The sequence below is a fragment of the Pelobates fuscus genome, chromosome 6 (assembly GCF_036172605.1).
Source record: "Pelobates fuscus isolate aPelFus1 chromosome 6, aPelFus1.pri, whole genome shotgun sequence".
Lineage (NCBI taxonomy): Eukaryota > Metazoa > Chordata > Amphibia > Anura > Pelobatidae > Pelobates > Pelobates fuscus.
The window spans coordinates 153,617,313-153,631,209 of NC_086322.1; the positions used below are offsets into that span (position 1 = coordinate 153,617,313).

The window sequence follows — 13,897 nt, forward strand, 5'->3', positions numbered from 1 at the left end:
TTTAATGTAGTTAATAGGAATTTAATTCAGTACATATCATATTACATTTGGAGAATAGGTCATGGAGCTAATTTTACAACTGAAAAATGGGTTTTCAAGTTAATGTTATATATACTTAAATTGGGTGTCCATTAAGAAAGGTTATGAACCACCAGTTTAAGACATGGTAGGTATATCAAGAAATAGGTTCATTAATTATTTTATTAAGAAGGTGGTTACAAAGTAACTTTAGAAATATTTACTCTTGCCATATTAAGCTATATTAAGTTAGAAAGTTTAGCCATGTAATGTGTCTGCATTTTTACATTCTATAGCTTCCAGAAATGTTTTCTCAATTCCATCAGTGCAATACCAATGTTGCAGAGAATAAAGTCATTCATATTATGTAGTGGTTAGTGTTGGACCACTTGAATTGTCTTTAACTGACAGTAAGTTCCCGAAGTAAACATTAACTCAAAGCACACTTCCACTAAACTCGAACTGACAAGATTTAGGATTAAACAGTTTATTTAAAAAATAAATCTTCAACTCAGTTTGGCTATTTTAGCCTCAATATTGCTATTGGGGTTTAATTTACTAAAAGTCAGAGGTTAGTAAATGGCACTGAGTGGCTCTTCGATCAGTGAATGACCCTGACTGACCATGAGATCAGTCGGCAAAGACGATGTAAGGAACATCACGTTTTACATTTTGCAATGCCAATATCTACTAGTGCCTACCTACACAGCTATTAGGAGCTTCAGACACACACAAAAAAAAAAGATGCTGTATATGTCTAACTATTTTATGAGAAGATTGGCAGATCGCAACGATTCCCACACATGAAATCATCAATCAGGACAGATTGTGCTGGTGTGGCGGAACATACCGTTCTTTTCGTGGATTTTTCGGTTTATACATTTGGGAGTTATTGTATCCAAACACTCTGCATTTGACTCCTGAACAAAGACCACCCCTGTACCCAATTAGAACATTTACACCAGCAACTTAAGTGCGAAACCGCAAGGGAAGTAATTAATGAATGCTTTCCCTGGGTGGCCGCCATTTCATATAACCAAATACACGTGGTCGGCAAAAGCACGGCGGCCATTTTGTCTCCCGAATTTGGCAGCGGTACTTGGTTGTCGACTGCCTGGAACTCTTTCCGTCTAGGCACTCGCACGAACCCCAGTAAAGATTATACCGCTTTCCGACCAGCAATGCGAATGACGTTCGGGAGATGGGAACTACTGACTCGGGGGATCATTCGCTCCCTGAAATCAGGAGAATTCCATGTATGGTGTTCGCACAGGAACCCACAAGCATAGAACGGCCGGGGCACCTATTTCCCTGGAACTGTTTTGGACTGTCACCTTGTGGCCGGCTGGTGAAAACCTTTACCCCGGTGGCGATCAAACTCTGCCAAACTGATCTGCGAGATACTTGGCCAAGTTGAACACTCAGACCAGGGCTATCCGGGGATATAACTTTTGTGGGGTTCCTGGTGATATTGGGGGTACTTGTGGGGGATTGTATATTTTGTGTTTTCTGTAACTGGAAGATAATGGAGTTATTGTTTTCTCACTCAATTATCTCTCAGGCACAGAGGCTCCTCGCCGCTGTGTTCAGTCCAGCCAGCAGTGTTTGTGACGCTGCATGCTCGCGTGCAGCGTCCTTAAATAAGCGCTCGAGTCAGCCACCTGACACGGCGCCTGTTGATGACACGTGTTATAGTAAATTCTAATTTGAAGCTAGCAAATCAGGTTTGCCCTAATTCTCTTTAACCCCTTAAGGACACATGACATGTGTGACATGTCATGATTCCCTTTTATTCCAGAAGTTTGGTCCTTAAGGGGTTAAACTGACCTCCTCCTTGCATTGGTGCCCTGTTGTGGTCTTTGTTAGTCCAATAGCGCGATATACTGAGTCCGATTATATCTGGTTACCGAACTTAGCTTGTCTAACATTTACTCTGTGTTCCTTGTCCCTTGACCTTGGTTTGTCCTTTTGTATTCCGTCTCTGTTATCCTTGACCTTGGTTGTACTCTGATGACTTTATCACTTTTGCATAGCCACTCTAAGGACCGGTATTGCAATTCTGCGTGTCTGTGACCTGTCTGTGTGTTTAGGTTCCTTTTGTAAACGTGAGAACAGTGACTGAAGATTCGGCATCAAGATGTCAGAAACAGTTTGTGTTGGAATGATTTGCAGCTGAGTACCAGTCTAAATAGCAATCACTTTTTTAATGAACACTGAGGACATACACAGATATATACATTATGAATCATGTTCGAAAAAAATAAAAACAAAAATGTAATTGAAAGTTCCAAAACACCATCCAAAATAGTCTGTTTAAAGGACCACTATAGTGCCAGGAAAACATTACTCGTTTTCCTGGCACTATAGTGCCCTGAGGGTGCCCCCACCCTCTGGGACCCCCTCCCGCCGGGCTCTGGGGAGAGGAAAGTGGTTAAAACGTACCTTTCTCCAGGGCCGGGCGGGGAGCTCTTCTCCTCCGATCCTCCTCCTCGCCTCCCATTCAGCTGAATGCGCACGCGTGGCAAGAGCTGCGCGCGCATTCAGCCGGTCTCATAGGAAAGCATTATCAATGCTTTCCATGGACGCTTGCGTGCTCTCACTGTGATTTTCACAGTGAGAATCACGCAAGCGCCTCTAGCGGCTGTCAGTGAGACAGCCACTAGAAGATTTGAGGGCTGGATTAACATATTTATAAACATAGCAGTTTCTCTGAAACTGCTAGGTTTATAAAAAAAATGGGTTAACCCTAGCTGGACCTGGCACCCAGACCACTTCATTAAGCTGAAGTGGTCTGGGTGCCTAGAGTGGTCCTTTAAGACATTACTTGAAACAGAGATTATTTATGTTGCTCAACTTGTGGCATTTGTGTCCAGCAATATTTCATTGACTAAACAGTGGAGAGGAATAATGCCAGGCAAGTTTGAACAGGTCTTGGAATACCTTTGATCTCTTAAGGGGCTCAAGTTTGCCATTGTTGTTTTTTTTTACCTGAATACAGAATAGCTAATAGATGCTTACTTTGATCCTGAAGAAATTCTATTTCCAAGTTTGCCATTGCTGGAAATGTGATTAAATCAGCCTTTAATTATTCAATACAGTCAGACCTGCAAAAAAGTAATACAACCGTCACATATGATTTTACTGTGGATATGAGCCTATAAATCATGCAGTTATTGAATAGGAAAACCAATTATTCAATATATGATGGATGATTGCTAAAAAGGCTCTAGGACTATCAAAAGAAAGTTATACTTGGAATCTTTCTGTAAAAGGTTTCAAATTATTAACATGAAAAGATATCACTATATTATATTAATATTCCGAACATTCATGTCATTAGGTTATTAAACTATTTTTATAGGACAGAAAAAGAAAATAGAGAGACATTGTCATGGCAGCTTTGCAGGGAAAAGCATTTGAAACACAGCTTTATTTAAACCTACTAAATTGAGAAGGCTGCATATAAGATTATGGCGTCTTGTATGCTGCCTTCCCAACCCATTTGGTTAATAAAAAAAAAAAAAAAGCACTTAAAGGTTACTCCAAGCATAATAATCATTACAGGCTGCTGTATTGTTTATGAGGTGAGGAGTACCCTGTTACTGGGGCAAACCGTTTTTCAGCGGTTTACCATCTTACCCCGGTCCCCAACAGGCACCGAGGCTCCTTGCATGTCTTGTGACACACAATTGGCTTCTGCAGAGCTGCAAAAGCCAGGTGCCAATCCTGTCACCATTCTTTGGCAGAGAATGTCAACTTATCACTCACAGCCAGTGAATGACATTCTGGATTGGCTAATGACGCTGCTAGAGGTGGAACATACAAACTCCAGATACCACGACCACTTCAAAGCACTGAAGAGGTTGTAAAGTTGTAGTAACCCTTTTATCACAGAGCTACAAATTGGGTGACAGACAACAAGATAGGAAGAAAACAAAATGTGAATAAATTAGAATTGATTGTTTAATTGGCAAATCTAGGTACTATAATATAACCACTACATATGCAAACAGAATGGTTTTGGTGCATTAGGATACAAGCTCATATTCTTGGCTTTCACAGTTCGGTGCACACATACACACGCTACACGCTACCAGCTATAAAAGTGCTATTTACAAAGCCTGCTCAAATAGAAATGAATGCAGCTCACCTCACTGACCAGGTTGTAAAGTTGTAGTAACCCTTTTATCACAGAGCTACAAATTGGGTGACAGACAACAAGATAGGAAGAAAACAAAATGTGAATAAATTAGAATTGATTGTTTAATTGGCAAATCTAGGTACTATAATATAACCACTACATATGCAAACAGAATGGTTTTGGTGCATTAGGATACAAGCTCATATTCTTGGCTTTCACAGTTCGGTGCACACACACACACGCTACCAGGCTATAAAAGTGCTATTTACAAAGCCTGCTCAAATAGAAATGAATGCAGCTCACCTCACTGACCAGTGCTGAGCCGGTCAGTTGCTAAGCTGCATACAGGGCCTGATCAAGAATGAAATGGTGCCCTCTCCTACCCCCCCACCAAAATAAAGCCCATGGCCATGGTGTTATGCAGTGTGTAGTAAATGCAGTTTGTGTTTGTGTTGTGGGTGCAGTGTGTGTGTTTTTGTAGTGGATGCAGTGTGTGTATTTGTGTAGTGGATGCAGAGTGTGGTGGATGCGATGTGTGTTTGTGTAGTGGATGCAGTGTATGTAATGTGTGTGTAGTGGTATTGAGTGTGTGTGAGGAGAGGGCATGTTTTCTAAATAGTTTAATTAAAGGTACACTATAGCCACCAGTAAAACTACAGCTTATTGTTTTTGTTCTGGTGAGTAGAATCATTCCCTTCATGCTTTTTGCAGTAAACACTGTATTTTCTGAGAAAATGCAGTGCTTACATTACAGCCTAATGATACCTCCACCGCCAACTCTTCACATGGCTGCTAGAGGTGTGCAGCTCTGTCATTCAGTCTCTCCATCCTCTGCATGCAGACACTGAACTTTCCTCATAGAGATCCATTGATGCAATGAATCTCTATGAGGAGATCCTGATTGGCCAGGTTTGTTTTAAATTCTTTATTTTATTTGTGCATGGAGAAAACACATATAGCATGTCATGCCACAACAGCTTGAGCATGTGGAGTCAAACAAAGATTTGCGTTAATTAGGCAGTGGATAAAACTGTGCACATATTTGAAGGTTATGATCGCTTGACACATATGTACATATACAAGCTTAATATGAGTAGAATGAACATAAACGATTTCTGACTACGTTGCCTTAGGTTACTGTATATTTGTAAATGGCTAAGCTCACATGTCAGCTAGAAAGGCTAAGCAGTATGTCAAAATAAGAGTTATAATTTTAACCCCTTAAGGACCAAACTTCTGGAATAAAAGGGAATCATGACATGTCACACACGTCATGTGTCCTTAAGAGGTTAAACTAAAAGTTATAATAAGTCGCGCGCATGTTGATTATAAGCTGTTGCGTTAAAATTAATTGCACTAGTATTGAGCTTGTAACATAAACAGGTTTGGTTAACTATGCAGCTATGGTGCTATAAAGTAGGTAATGTAACTGTGGCTAAGACATTGCTTAATACAAGGCAGCAGTAGCTTAGTGAGTGCTAGGGGAGATGTTAACAGGGTTACACATGGCTGCGTTTGAGTGGTAGTCAGGCCTCTGGTAACATAAAAATGAGCAGTAATTGAAGCAAAAAAAAAAAAAACCCCAATCGTTGTAACAGAGGGTCGTGTGGGTTCATTTGGGGCATATGAGGCTGGGTTACAGCGAGTACTATGCCTGGTATGGAGTCCAAGTCCCTGTTGGATCAGCCGATGCCGTGTTGGGGCTGAGTGTGTGCCCCCTGCGTTGGTCGGTGCATTTGGCTCAGTCTCTCCAGTGTGTGGGAGCCTGGCGTCCCTGTGTCTTTTAGGCGTGCGTTGTTCGGTGAGACGATTCTCCGGTGTGCAGCTGTGCTGTGAAGGGGAAGATGCGGGCCTGGCTGGACTTCGGCTCTTGAGTAGCTTGTGTGGGAGGCCAGTTTAGCAGCCTTGTTCTCTCGGGAGCGGGGGTCAGTATGTTCGCCCATGCGGTATGGCACCGCTTTGCAGGTTGCAGATGTCACTGGGCGAGAAATGGGTCTGGCAAGAAGGGTGGTCCCCTTCTGGTGTACGTTCGAGCGGGAGCTGGCGCCCGGGAGATGTATTGATTTCTTCTGCCGTTTGGGCGCTTGGTGTAGCCACCGTCGGGTGGCCGCCCTGGGAGCCGCTGGCGGGTGCCTGCTTAATTGGTGGCGGGTCGTAGGGCGTATCCACGCCGCTGCGTGTTTCAATACCTGCTTAAAGGTCTGGCCTTTGGTGTGGAGTGCTGACCAGAGGCTTGCTCCAAGCCGGGCAAAGAACTCCAGAGTGTGTATGGGTGGCTTGATGCGGGTTCTCCCCTTTGTGGGCCGCGTCTGAGACGCCATCTTGGTTGGGCCCTTGCATTGTTGCCTGTCTGCTGGTTCTGTCGCTTGGTTGGGGGTAACCGTCCCCAGCGAGGACCGGGATAACCCACCGCTGGTCCGTGGGGGGAGGGGGGGTAGCAGGGCTGTGCGTGTGTCTCGAATGGAAGCTGGTCCCTTGCCGAGTGGTCGGCCGCCTCCCCCAAGCTGCAGGCTCCGCTCCGTTTTAGGCCGCATGGCCGGTTCAGGCTCTACCAGTGCGGATCGGTGCCGGTCTGGTATCGCTTTGATCCCTGCGAGGTACTGCATCTTGTTCCAAGCACCTTGAGTTGCTAGCACCTGTGGTTTGGACAGGATTGGTGAATTCGTGTCTGCTGGTGCTGGAGGTTTCAGGATGCACGTCCGGCCTTCTTGGCTGTCAGGCCCCACCCCTGATCTGCCTCCTTTACAGTCTTAGCCAATCTTATGGGAAACCATTGTGATTGGCTCAGAGAATCACTTCTGATGATGTCAGCCAAGCAAGCAGAGGCAGCAGCTGCAGACTTAAATGCAAGTAAGATTTGACTATATTTAGGGAGACCAGGGGTGCTAGATGGTGTTTTTAACACTATAGGGTCAGGAATACAAATTTGTGTTCCTGACCCTATAGTGTTCTTTTAAGTTTATTTCCCACTTCCTGCCTCTTACCTGTGGGCGGGGGTGGGGGATTTTGTGGTGGTCCAGTGGCTCAGCAGGTTGTCTTGTTATAAGGGGGCCCGAGAGTCTGTCTGTACCTCCACCAGCACCAGGTCCTTTCTTCTCGGAGCAGCAAGAGTGTGAACACGGGTTGCTATAGAAAGAGAAAGTAAATTGGATACCCAAAATGGGAAACAACTTAATGTGTGTCCAGGGGCGACCAGATTAGGGGATAACCCTTACAAAAATGTGTAAATAGAAAAGCAGACCTGATAGGTCAGAGAAAATAGGGCGCCCCCTAGTAAATATCCATACATATATACAGGGAATAAAACATAACTTTTCATAGTTACTGTATAAAAATATGCCTATAGTAGGAACACAAAAGAACAAAAAATAAAAAATGGGAGGATATAAATAAGTGAGAGAATGTGCTGGATGGGGATAAGTATCCTAAAATAATCACCTAAAGGATACTACTTGAATAATCCCCCCAACATTTATGATGTATCTCTCAAGTACACTAATACATCAATGTAATTCCTATAAAATGCAATAGACCCCCCGTCTAATACCCACTGACAGTAACCAGAAAAACAGAATCTGATGGGGTTAAAAAAGTGGCAAACAGTGGTCTACTTATGAGGGAACTGTAGCAAAAAGGATAACAAGGGAGGTCAATGTATCATATGGTAGAGCACTGATCTAGATGGATATAATGTATCTAAGGACGATACAGCTACTAGAGCACAGCCTCCGGGGGCACGGGAATAAATCCGGCGTGAAGAGAGCAAAAAATGCCTGACATGTGGCGCTGAAAGAAACTAACTAGCAGCCATACAACGATGTCATAGGAATAAAAAGGAACAAATTGCTTAACACATACCACTTGTCCCCTTGTCTCCCCCCCCCTTATCTCTAGTATAACTTGCTCAAAATTTCTAAGCTTACTAGCTAATCATCCAGAAGAACAGTCTCGTAAAATATCCTCCCTGCCTGCCTGACACGTGTTTCGGCGCCACTATATGTGCCTTCTTCTGAGGCTAACCAAAAAATATGAGCAACGGGAGCTCCTTAAATACCCCTAAACGCTGAATCCGAGCTATGGGCGTATACACCGCTTTCGTGCCAAAACTGGCCAAGATCGAATAAACCACGCTCCTTAATGGCGTGTCGGGATCGGATAGGATTATGCTAATAAGGTGACCGAGACCTGGTTAACTCTCTAAGTGCCAATATCATACTGTTAATAAGGCTAATCTAGTCCGTATATGAATAATCCTTTGTCATGGGAAAACGCTTGAGTGTTAGTAAGGAGAGCATAAAACCAGGACCTTTCAGCACTTTCAGCAGTGACACAGAGGGATTGACCAATACAGATAAGGGGGTGCTTGTTTGTAATGGTATGTAAGTGTATATATATATAGGGTTGAAATGAACCCCCGTTGTTAAGAACAAAATAAAATAACAAAATAGAAAAAAACAAAAGTATATACAGTCTCAATAAAGAATATGTACATATATAATATAATCACGTAGTTATTACCTTGGTGTGATTATTTTTCAATAAAGGGAGTAAATGTAAATCCCTCATTTAAACCGTTGGGGGGCAAAGTTTTGAATCGATAGATCCAATAACACTCTCTTTTAAGTAGAATGTTATCCAAGTCACCACCTCTATGACCTACAGTCACTCTCTCAATCCCTGCGGGGTCTCCAAAGTGTTGGTTTCTAATGTGTCTCGCCACGGGTTGCTATAGCAACGCACCAAATGGATTGCCGGAGCATTGCCATAGCAACCTGCGGCCATGCTTTTGTGGCTCGCAAGAAGAGAGGACCTGATGCTGCTGGAGGTGGAAACAGACCTACTATATTGATAGGCCAAGGCCCCTAGCAGCAGGCTACAGTGTAGTTTGCAGCCCCTGTCAAAGTGCCGTCTGGGGCCATGGCCGCAAGGTTACAGGCAGTTAGGAAGCATGTATGCAAGATTGGTATATAATTCCCAAATGGGGGAGGCTTATACTGCACAACGCAGCAGAGCATTTTTGATTTCTGTAAAATCTATAGAGATTTTAAAATGCTAAATCATTTGTCTTGATTAGTTGCTCAAGGCTTAGGGGGTGTAACCCTTTGAAGGGGAGGGGCTTTCCTGTGTAAATGCACAATGTGCACTTGGAGACGATCCCCCTTGACTTGTAGTAAATCCTAAAAAAATAAAGATTTGTACTAATTCCCAATCCAGCACCAGGCTGCAGAAAACACTGCAGAAACATTACATTACGTATTGACTCCTACCACCATGAGCATTGGTTTCAATCCTTCTGTTTGAGAAGCAATCTACTGGCTAGGATGTTATCACTAATGATAATCTCCCAGAAGACAAGCTGAGCTCTGGCAAGAAAGTCCCTTGAGAGAACCCTCTTGCTGCTGGCTTGAAGGTAAGAAAAATCTTTTTAAGGGAAGCAGGGGAGGGGCGGCATTGAAACAATGTTCTAAACACTCCAAACGTATACATATTACGTTAGATTGTTCCTATAAAGAATATCCACGACTATTCGATGGAATACTTCATGTTAAATAAGTAAAAACAAAATATTAGTAATTTTATACTTAAACCATCTACTGTTATTTCTTAATAAGTAAGGAACAGACTCCTTGGCCTGTCTAAATATGAACAACAATGTGCTTCATACTCAGCAGAAAAACCTCTCACTCTCATTAGAAGTACTAACACAGCAAAATATTTTCAATGTGTCAGTTATGCTACAGTGAGCCACACAAAAATAGAAGCAGCTGTAATCTCCCTCACCACGTTGCCACCCACGGAGGTAAGCACTGCTTGACATCACACAGGGAGGGGCGGTAGCTATTTTTGGAAATCTGTGCAGCTATAAGCAACATAATGAAGGGACAGGAAACTCCTAGCACCATAAGCTATGCCGAAAGGACAGTTAGGTATGGTGCTTACAGTGTTCTTTTAAGAAATGAACGCTAGCATTTCCATGCAGCCTGCAAACATTAAGGCCATAGTAAGTACGGTAATTATTTTTTGTACTAGCATTACCTCTGTAACAAAACAAAAACAATAAAAAATACATTACCAAATAATAAAAAGAGATTACCGTGGTGTTAAAAACAAAACACATGGCAGACTTAGTTCTATAAGGAAAGGTTGGAATTTGGCAGCACAAGGTATCCCTGTCCCCAACCAACCCAGCACTATTTTGAACAGACAGTGTCACAAAGGGATTCCAAGGCACTGCAGAGTACTTCTAACTGCAATAGTACCGATATATTAATATAAACAAAAGGCTCTTTACCAAGAACAGAATATACTCCAGATATGCAATAATTTGGTTGAAACAAAAGAGTTCTATCTATCTATTAGTAAGTATTCACTAAATTAAATGTAGGGGTTAATTTGGGGACTTGCACTGAATTTACTCATCTGGTTTGTGTGTCTGCTAAAATATAGGCACAAACGCCATACAAATTGTAGGTATTCGCTGATTACTTACAGACTTGCCTTCTCTTTCCACATTATTTATTTTAATTTTATCAATATTAGATATATCAATCTTGTTGCCATTTCAATGAAATTTGGTAGAGAGTGTCAGCTGACGTTCTCAGTCAATTAATTCCATCTAGACAAGCTGTATTGTTACAACTAAAGAAGGACCGTGGGTGTCCGGTGGAGCCAGGTAAGTGCCCAAGAATAAAAAAAAAAAAAAAAAAAATGGGACCCTACAGTTACCTAAACAACTTTAGCTTAATGAAGCAGTTTTTGTGTATAGATAATCAACCTGCAATCTCACTGTTCAATTATCTGCCATCTAGGAGTTACCGTATATATTCGAGTATAAGCCGACCCGAATATAAGCCGAGGCCCCTAATTTTACCCCCAAAAAATGGGAAAACGTATTGACTCGAGTATAAGACTAGGATGGGAAATGCAGCAGCTACTGGTAAATTTCTAAATAAAATTAGATCCTAAAAAAATTATATTAATTGAATATTTATTTACAGTGTGTGTATATAATGAATGCAGTGTGTGTGTGTATGAGTGCAGCGCGTGTGTATGAGTGCAGCGCGTGTGTATGAGTGCAGCGCGTGTGTATGAGTGCAGCGCGTGTGTATGAGTGCAGCGCGTGTGTATGAGTGCAGCGCGTGTGTATGAGTGCAGCGCGTGTGTATGAGTGCAGCGCGTGTTTGTATGAGTGCAGCGCGTGTTTGTATGAGTGCAGCGCGTGTTTGTATGAGTGCAGCGCGTGTTTGTATGAGTGCAGCGCGTGTTTGTATGAGTGCAGCGCGTGTTTGTATGAGTGCAGCGCGTGTTTGTATGAGTGCAGCGCGTGTTTGTATGAGTGCAGCGCGTGTTTGTATGAGTGCAGCGCGTGTTTGTATGAGTGCAGCGCGTGTTTGTATGAGTGCAGCGCGTGTTTGTATGAGTGCAGCGCGTGTTTGTATGAGTGCAGTGTGTGTATGAGTGCAGTGTGTTGCAGAGCCTTGGTGGGGGGTGGGCAATTTTATTATTATTTTAATATTTTTTTTTATTTTATTTAATTATTATTTTTAATTATTATTTTTTATTTTATTATTATTTTTAAAAAATTCGTCCCCCCTCCCTGCTTGATACATGGCAGGAAGGGGGGCTCTCACTCCCTGGTGGTCCAGTGGATGGGCACTGTGTAGGAGGGGGGCTGGCAGAGCTCTTACTTACCTCTCCTGCAGCTCCTGTCAGCTCCCTTCTCCTCCACGCCGGTCCGTGCAGCTCCCTCTGTCAGCTCACACTGTAAGTCTTGCGAGAGCCGCACTATGACCCCGCGGCTCTCACGAGACTTACACTGGGAGCTGACAAGGGAGCTGAACGGACCGGCGCGGAGGAGAAGGGAGCTGACAGGAGCTGCAGGAGAGGTAAGTAAAGGCTCTGCAGCCCCCACACTGAGTTGGGGTTTTTCAGCACAAAAAATGTGCTGAAAAACTCGGCTTATACGGTAAATCACTTTGTTTATCCACCCTAGTCACACCTTCCTGCATGTGACTTACACTAAACCTAAACACTTCCTGTAAAGAGCCATCTAATGTTTATACTTCCTTAATAGCAAATTCTGTTTAATTTAGAATTTGTTCAATCTCTTGCTCTGTTAATATCGTGCTAGACTTTGCAGGAGCCTCATGTAATTAAAGTTCAATTTACAGAGCATGAGATAACAACTTTTAAAGTAATTTACACCTGATTGAAAGTGAAATCATTACTTTTCATGCAGATTGTGTGAGTGACAGCCAGGGGAGGTGTGGCTTGGGCTGCATAAACATAAATAAAAGTGATTTAACACCTAAATGGCAGAGAATTGAGCAGTGAGGCTGCAGAGGCATGAGCGTTACACAACTGCTTCATTAAGCTAAAGTTGTTTTGGTGACTATAGTGTCCCTTTAATGTGGGGGATGGTGCCAGAGGACATGTGGTACCCTAACTACAGCTCACTTTAGTAGTTATGGTGATTAGACTACACCATTCATAGATTAATTTATTTTTTTTAATATAACAGCAATAATTTGGGAATGTATTCCTTAGCCATTCTTGGGTTACTGCAGGCTCTTTTAGGGCTATTCAGATGAGTTCTGGTTCTAAACTCTTTTGCATCAGTTCTGTGGCATTTTCAGGGAGTTATTCATTGAATTGTAGCAAAATTAAATCCAGATGACAAAATTAGGCTCAAAGAATGGATATGGAAAAGTTCTTGAACTCAGCCATAGTCAGTGTTTGCCTTTTTTGGACTAAATTTTGGCATTCTGATTTGAATTCACTACAAATGATAATTTAGTGAACAAACACCTCAAAGAGTTACTAAACGTTTCATTACTTACGTATTTTGAAGTGGAAAAAGTTTTCAGTTTTCCTTATAAGCACTGCTATTTTGCCTTAGTTTTGCCACACTGATTCCAATTGAGAGTTTAGTGAAAAAAGCCGGAGTATTTATATAAAAAAAAAAAAAAAAAAAAAAAAATCAAAGCTAATTATAATACATCTTCCTATACAGCATTGGTGACTAGCCTGGCAAAAATACACAGCCCACAGAAGATGGAGTGCCAAAGCTAGGTCAGCACACATGTATAATACATTTTTGGTTTGGAGGCAGCAATATTCCCATTTTATGTCTGTTATAGTAATACTCCCATGGTATGTAAAGCTCTCCATTCTATGTCTGTTTATATTATACATGATATATAAAATCCCTCCATTCTATGTCTGTTTATCTATATATGATATGTAAAGCTCTCCATTCTGTCTGTTTATATTATACATGATATATAAAATCTCTCCATTCTATGTCTGTTTATATTATACATGGTATATAAAAATCTCTCCATTCTATGTCTGTTTATATTATTATTATTATATATAATAGGTACAATCTATGTATACATAGTCCATTCTATGCCTGCACTGCTTTCTTTACAGTAATAAGAGATAAAGTTACATAATAACCATGTGGCTCACTAATAATGTCACATGTTGCCATCTGCCATGGTAGCTGGGGGTACCTGCCTTACCTAGGACCCTGTGCCCCTCTACCCTCCGCTCTGGGAGACTCTTGGTGCCATTCAAATGTTGTGCTCTCCCGGCTGCTGCTGCGTCACTTCCCGCTAGAGCTGGGCAACAGCCCTGTCAGCCTTAACGAGTCTAAACTCTGCCTTGGTAACCATGGCAACAGGGAAAGCCAGCTAACTGCACCCAACGGAACAAGGATTTTCTGTTGGGTGT

General features: G+C 42.3%; 2 protein-coding genes across 2 annotated transcripts in view; one reads left to right on the forward strand and one right to left on the reverse strand.

The window, feature by feature from the left end:
• Positions 1 to 13,883, reverse strand: part of SCLT1 (sodium channel and clathrin linker 1) — a 149,537-nt gene extending 135,654 nt beyond the window's left edge. Inside the window, exons 1-2 of the mRNA XM_063458431.1 lie at positions 13,687 to 13,883; positions 3,037 to 3,122 (exon numbers count right to left, since the gene is read on the reverse strand). Of these exons, the coding sequence (XP_063314501.1) occupies positions 3,037 to 3,073 (37 nt within the window). The 5' untranslated portion in view covers positions 3,074 to 3,122; positions 13,687 to 13,883. The remainder of the gene's footprint in view (positions 1 to 3,036; positions 3,123 to 13,686) is intronic.
• Positions 9,348 to 13,897, forward strand: part of LOC134614520 (UPF0462 protein C4orf33 homolog) — a 64,126-nt gene continuing 59,576 nt past the window's right edge. The window contains exon 1 of the mRNA XM_063458433.1: positions 9,348 to 9,569. The gene's annotated coding sequence lies outside the window, so the exon portion shown is untranslated. The remainder of the gene's footprint in view (positions 9,570 to 13,897) is intronic.